This window comes from Electrona antarctica (assembly GCF_951216825.1).
Source record: "Electrona antarctica genome assembly, chromosome: 5".
NCBI classification, from domain to species: Eukaryota; Metazoa; Chordata; class Actinopteri; order Myctophiformes; family Myctophidae; genus Electrona; species Electrona antarctica.
The window spans coordinates 42,030,109-42,037,608 of record NC_136810.1 but is presented as its reverse complement, the minus strand read 5'-3'; the positions used below and the strand labels follow the sequence as shown (position 1 = coordinate 42,037,608).

The following is a 7,500-nucleotide window of genomic DNA, read 5'->3' as shown; positions in this document are numbered from 1 at the left end:
ATTGAATGTGTTTGTAATCATGTTGCAGAGTGGGCATTGAATGTCTTTATAGTAGAATAATAATGTTCTTTTACAGTGAAGGGTTCCAAAACTAGAAATTACCCTGTCCGTGAGGTCACTCCTAAACTATAGAACCAACCATAGAACTATAGAACCAAAAACTCTGATCAATCAAAACACACATTTTAAGACTTTGTCAATATGAACAGAAACTGATTGAAAAATAACACATCTCGTCAATTGAGTACCACAGACGAATAACAGTCTAAGTCCACACTATTGATCCATAATATCTAAATGATAGATAAGGGTTCAGGACAACGAGGCCTTTTCGTGGAGGGGTCAGTCTGAAATTTGGACTTAGACTGTTTTTCGTCTGTGGTACTTGTAGACTCTGGGAAAACAGTCTGATTTGAGAGAGGATTGTTCTCATGGGGGGCAGCCCCAAAAAACTGTTGGTGGTTCGGTTACAGTACACAGCAAAATACACTGAAAGATTTCAGAATATTTGATCTCAAGGAAGTATGGGTAATGTAACTCTGACAGTGCTCACTCAGAGGAATCTATAAAAGCAATAATGTGACAAATAGCCCGACATTGATCTGCTAAATTGCCTCTCATGGTGGGAGTGGGTGCCAGAGATAAACTTCCCTGAGCGGTGTGTGCTATAGTAGCCATTGTAGAAAAGACATCTCTCTTGCATTGACGCTGCTCGTTTCTCCAAGGCTATGCAAAAGACCATATTATTAGGCTACTGTATGCCATAACTTAGCAGTGCCTCTTCTCCACCAGCAAATCCATTGCAACTTCCTGTGGCTGAAAATAATAGCACAATACACATTCTGTCTAAACAATAACATCTCGTAGCAGCTAGTGAGCGAGCATGTGTAGTGACACGCCCGGGGGAACTTCTACAACAGCTACACCTTTGGGCTGGGAGAGGGGGCCAGCAGACCTGTACAGAACGCATGTTCATGTGTTCTGTCTGTGTTTGATTGCCGGCCTCAATGCTTTTCCAATGGGAGTCACATGGTTTGACCAAACACTTGCGTTTGACGGGCAGAACACAGCCATCAAAACACAAATGTTTGGTCAAACTATGTGACTCCCATTTGGAAAAACACACAGACAGAACTGAGGCCTATCTGGGCTGGGGTTAGAGGAACCAGCAGATTTACACCAAAGAGAAGTAGGAGAGAAAGCATCTTATCAGATAGAAAAAAAGAAAAAGAGAAAGTGTTTGTATAAGACTTTTTTGCAGCGTTGGAAATTAAGACTACAACATCCCCAAGTGAATGAGTGAATGTGGCGGTATGGCACATCATAACGTCAAAACTGTATACAACCTGTGACTAATTTGATGATGATGATGATAATAATAATAATAATAATAATAATAATAATACTAATAATAATAATAATAATAATATGGGATAAAAGGGAGTTTGGCCTCCCTTTGTTTCATTTAAAAAATAAAACACATTCACAAGCTGGCACATCATACCTGAGCAGGGATATTTTTCTTTAAAAAAAAACATCATAAACAGTAATGTTATGTAAGCAGTTTGTCAGAAAAAGTTGTAGATGCACAATTCTCGTATGAAACAAAAGAAAGACCTATAAAGACTACAAGAGCTATGATTTATATTAAAACTTTTCTTCCTCAAATTTCAAGTTCCGACAATCCAGAGTTTGTACAGGTTGTCAGAAAAACAAAAACAGCCTATTGAGCAGAAACAAATGTAAAACCCCACAAAAAAAAGAAACATTAACAATAAAAACTTAATCACACTTTTAAAGAAACGTTTTTTAAGACCAAATAGCTGTTGAAGACCAAATCCAGATGCTTTCAAAGAATCTGTGCATGCTCTTTCACAAACTACGCGTGTTCATCGCTCGCTTTGTTTCCTTTCTCATCCTCCCTCTCGCTGTCTTGCTTCTCTATATTCTGTAACTCTTAAACGCTCCCGTCAATGATTGTCAAGGTGTGGAGTCACTTCTATGTTCATTGTCAGTCAATATCCGAAGGCTATAGGCTGTGTTCCTTGGTTTCATAAAAAAATGAATGTCAGCGCTCCCTTTACGAGCGTATCGGGATAAAGCGTTAGAACGTTCTCTCTGGGCATGCTCAGTTGTAATCCATACGACCTACGATAGATCGGCCAGCGTACGACAACACCCGAAACGCCACAGTCTCGAAGTGAAGCGCTCCGCAGAGTCTATATGTGAATAAACTTAATATAATAGTCTCAATAACAAAAAGTGTCTCTGAGGAAAACGACAACGAACAACAGCCTTTTTTTGTTTTGTTTTTAAACTCCTTTTTTCCCCCGCCCACTTCTCTAAGATGTCCGAACTATATGCCGATATATCGAGCTCAGCTCGCTCAGGTGGCGCTAATGACAGCGTCCCCCCCCCGCGTCTCACGGTCGCTGCTGTAGTCCGACTTGGGCTCGTCCTCAAAGTCCTCGTACATGTCCATTACTTCGTCTCTGTCTCCATTGGGGTGTCCTCCTCCTCCTCCTCCTCCTCCTCCTCCTCCTCCTCCTCCTCCTCCGATGCCCATGGCGCTGCCCACGGGCTCCATCTTGATGCTGCCGTACGTGCTCTGGATGACAGGCATGACCGCCGGCTCGGGGCTGACCGATGAGGAGGCGCTGGAGCAGTCGTCTGGCGAGGTGAGGCGCGGCGACGGCGTGGTGGCATGATGCATCGTCGTTGCCATGGAGATGGCCCCTGGGTAGACTCCACCCACACCGCCGACCACTCCCAGGCCGAGACCCCCCCCACCTCCTCCTCCTCCTCCTCCTGCGTTGCTGTTGCTCAGTGAAATAGGCGGCTGGGGCCTGCAGATGTGAAATTACAAATGTAATAGATTTAATTTTTATTACACTATAGCAATGTTTATTTCGTTGACTGATACTATGACGGAAAATGTTCGTCGACTACCGTTTTTCACTGATGAAAACTAAATGGAAACTAAATTAAAACTAAGCTATGATGACTAAACTAAGACTAATTTTGTCAACAACAAAAAAACTAGACTAAAATGTTAGGAAGGGACTAGTGGACAAGAGATCCAGTAAGTCATTTTACACTTGCATGCTGAAAATAGCAAATCTACAAGCTTGTAGATCGGCTATTTTCAGCAAGTGTAAAATATTAAGGATAGAGGAAGAAGAAGGAAGAAAGGAGGGAGAGAAAGAGAAAGAAGTGAAAGATGGAGAGGAAGTGAGACAGAAGGCAGAGAGGGACATTTACAATTAGCTTAAAGGACAACTTTGTTTTTTTTTCAACCAAGGTTCATGTTTTGGGGTGTTATTAGAGAGATTTGCTGCTTTCATTCGTTTTAACGATCAATCAATCAATCAATCAAACCGAGTGCCAAGCTACGAGCTTGTAGATCTGCTATTTTTTTAAATTGTGAAAATGTGGCGCAAATCTTTGAATATTCTTACACAGCAAACGTTTTTAACTCAAATATTTGCTTCTGGGAGGTGCACTGCCTGGAACAACATATTTTCAGATGGGGTTACGCGGCCAAATGCAGATAATTTTGGGGGTCCTTGGCATGGAAAGATTGAGAACCACTGACATAGAAATATAGGTTTTTCACTAAACTGTTAGGATTTAGAAGCCATTTTTTTTTAGAATCGGCCTCATGTCTAAATGGGTTCAAAAGCACATTAATTCATCTCCATTATAGGGTTGGTTTTAACAGGAGGCAATGCATCTCTCTCTCTGTTACTGCATATACACAGCTGGGCATGCCTCAACACAGAGTCCTCTCTGCCAGCCTCACACAGCAGCATGTCCTCAGAGTCTCAGCCTAAATCACCTCTTTAAGATATGGATGGAATGACGCTAAACGCACATCACTCAAGCTGTAGCCCTCCGGCTGCTTAAACCTGGGAAATTGCAGTTGCTATTTCTCCACCTAACTGTTTTTTTTTTTTTTACGTTGAGCCTCATGTCTCTCTGCTCTGTCTCCTCCTCAAACGATTACTGTGGCGAGCTCCGATGGAGTCATTTTTAAATAATGGAGAAAAAAAGGCTTTAAAACATGACTGGTTTCGTTGTAAGGAATGTGGCTCGGATTGGCTGTAAACCATCATGACTGACTCTACTGCTGTGACTTGATTTGAGTTGTGATTGAAAGCCCAGGCCTGACAATTCTTCATTATATATATATATATATATATATATATATATAATGCAAATATTGTATCGTATCGTTTTGCAATGTAAGTAGGTAATCAATGTAATCAATACTAAGTACTGCATTGTATTTATTTAAAAAAGAAAAAGATGGGTTTACTGTGAGGTTGTATAGATCTGCTATTTTCACTAGTCCTCCCGGGCGCGCTCGCTCTCGCTCTCTCTCTCTCTCTCTCTCTCTCTCTCTCTCTCTCTCTCTCTCTCTCTCTCTCTCTCTCTCTCTCTCTCTCTCTCTCTCTCTCTCTCTCTCTCTCTCTCTCTCCCTCCTTCCATTTTCTTATTGGGAGGAAAAGACAGAAAGACTCCATCCCCTCCCCCCATCCATCCGCCCTGTCCCGCCCCCCCTCCCAAACATCTGCTTACATTTCATATTCCACTAGTCTGTGTCCAATTTTCTCCCTGGAAGCCTCTGCTCGTGCCCAGCATTGTCCTAATTTAATAAATGACAAGCTATTAAAAGTGGCTCCTATATTCAAAGCGCAGGCCTCTGGTAAGTCAATCTGAAACACAGCTAGGCCGCTGTGATGGCATTAAACACGTCAACGCCTGGTTCCCATTAGGGACAATGCCACTGTTTTTCCCTCCAGCTGACACGGCTGTTCTGCTTTGGGGATTAACAAAATAAAATAAAAATACAGAGAAGAAGCCCTGCGTTGAAGAGAGCAATTTTATTTTGTTAAACCAATACGAATAGTGTAATGGCCATTCATTTATTATCTATTTTTTTGTATGGTGAAAAGACGTCTATCATCAGTGTATAACATGCTGTGTTATATATGAGATCTATTTTTATTGTTTAAATTTGTTTAACATTTTTGTTTAACATTTTGCTGTGCATGCAGTGAATTTTAGAAAAGACCAACCCTTTTTCTCTGCCATGTGACTAGCAAGATGATGGAGAGCGATTATTTTAATAAGTAAAGCGGGCAGAATAGACAGTTTTGTCGGGCCGTAAACCAAGGACTATTAAAAGACGACAGGAAGCGAAGGCCGTACGGTGGACTCCATGTTGCTCCCTGGAAGGAAAGAAACATGCGCAATGGACTTTATGCAGCCAACACTTCCGCGTTCAGCTTCCTTGGTCTCAATGGTGCATGTTTCTTTCCTTCCAGGGAGCAACATGGAGTCCACCGTACGGTCTTCGCTTCCTGACTGTCCTCTTTTAATAGTCCTTGCCATAAACAAGGAAGTGAACAGGCTGCACGCATGAGCAAAACATGACAAAATAGATTTTAGCGATCCGGTTTTATATCATTATAAAAAAGACCCTAAGACGCCCCCACACGTCCTGGGCCCTCTACTCTTATTATAATAATAATTATTAGTGTGGTTGCCATGGATTCAATTACATTCGTGGGACATAGCAGATTTTTACTTCCTGACTCACAGTTTCTGGACAAATCGGCATTCAATGTAAGAATCTCACCGTTACTTACTTTATACTTACTTTATACTTACTTACGTACAAGAGTCTCGCCCATTTAGTTTATAATTATGTGTGGCGCTCTGAGCCACCACCACTGTTTTGCGGCCAATGACTTAAGTAAAACAATCGAGTACACTTTTTCCCACCCCTGCTTATACTTTTGAAAACTTGAAATGGGACATTCTGCACAAAGAGTACTGTCTATACTTTTGGTACTTTAAGTACATTTTGATGCCAATATGCTTTTGTACTTTTATTCAAGTACATTTCAAATTACGGACTTTTCCTTTTTTTTCCTTTTTTTACTATTTCTATATTGCAGTGTTGATACTTTAAAGGGACCTATTTTGCGAGTCTTAAGTACCAGGTCTTATGACTTAACTTAAGACCTGGAGGCGTGGCCAATGCTGTTTGGCTGTTTCGAGTGGCAAAGTATAGGGTCACTTAACCCTGCTGTTTGTTCCACTCACCCGACACTGAAGAACTGCCTCATCTCCTGCCGCCGTGACCTCATCATCTGCTTGTACTCGCCGATGCGCAGCTTCTTTCCGTCGATGATGCAGGTCCTCTTGGGCCGCGGCTTGTACTTGTAGTTGGGATACTTCTCCAGGTGGATCTTACTGAGCCTCGCCTGCTCCTCGTAGAAGGGCTGCTTCTCCTGGTTGCTCATGCCCTTCCAACGAGAACCTGCATGGTGGCAGCAAAAATAATATGGGCATTTTATTCTTCAACTTGGTTCAGTTTTAACCTTGCATATAGGCTTTCCACCTCTGAGGAAAAGCCTAGACTGTGTTCCTAAATTGCTGTGTGATCCGGTCGCGGGTGCGGATGATATCGTTACGTTGTGTTGTAGTAATTTTTGTAGACATCAGGATGATATTGATATGTCATGTTGTAGTCATTGTTTTGTAGTCATCAGGATGATATCGTTACGTCATGTTGTAGTCATTGTTTTGTAGTCATCAGGATGATATCGTTACGTCATGTTGTAGTCATTGTTTTGTAGTCATCAGGATGATATCGTTACGTCATGTTGTAGTCATTGTTTTGTAGTCATCAGGCCGGAAACCCTCTAAACCAGAACATCCTTCCCCTCAAACCGGAAGAATATACCATCCCAATAAAAGCCTTGATAAAATACAAAATAAATATGTGAGTGTGCTCTTTAGCTTTATAGCTTTATACCTTTAATTATCCCACAGGGAGATTCTATTGTCTTCGCACGCTACGAGAGGGCGAGTCACGCTATTATTGGGAATGTGTTATTATTTTGGTTTGCGGGAAAGGAAGTTCTGGTTTAGAAGGTTCTGGCCTGATGACTACAAAACAATGACTACAACTAGGGTTGTCCTGATCCGATAATGTGATCGGAAATCGGGGCTGATCACGTCATTTTCAAATGATCGGAATCGGATCGGGAGCAAAACACGTGATCGGGACATCCCTAGTATCAATATTATATCCATAATGATATTAGACTGGATATTGTCTATGATTTTGGTTATTGTACTATTGTGTACTATTTACAGTATGTCATAAGTGACGTGTCCTATACAAATCACACCCATGTGAAGTGAGGGGCGCTCTTATCATTATACAACATCATCATACATCATCTCATGAACAACTGAATTTATGTGATTGGTTGGTTATATTAAATTTACGTCATATTTAGCAGACATTTGACCTAATTTCATTGTCAATGGCAAACATGAGACGTGTGGGGACACGATTTAGCAGACATTTGACCTAATTTCTCCTTTCCTAATATATATCTGATCGGGAAAAATCGGTATCGCCAGATACTCAAAATCAAATGATCGGATCGGGAGCAAAAAAAAACTTGATCATCCCTA

General features: G+C 41.4%; 1 protein-coding gene across 2 annotated transcripts in view; it reads right to left on the bottom strand.

Moving 5' to 3' along the window:
• Positions 1-391: 391 nt before the first annotated feature.
• Positions 392-7,500, bottom strand: part of LOC306923408 (transcription factor SOX-6-like) — a 161,914-nt gene continuing 154,805 nt past the window's right edge. For both annotated transcript variants that reach the window (XM_079501475.1, XM_079501476.1), the window contains exons 15-16: positions 6,115-6,331; positions 392-2,846 (exon numbers count right to left, since the gene is read on the bottom strand). In XM_079501475.1, coding sequence (XP_079357601.1) covers positions 2,387-2,846; positions 6,115-6,331 — 677 coding nt within the window. In that variant the 3' untranslated portion in view covers positions 392-2,386. The remainder of the gene's footprint in view (positions 2,847-6,114; positions 6,332-7,500) is intronic.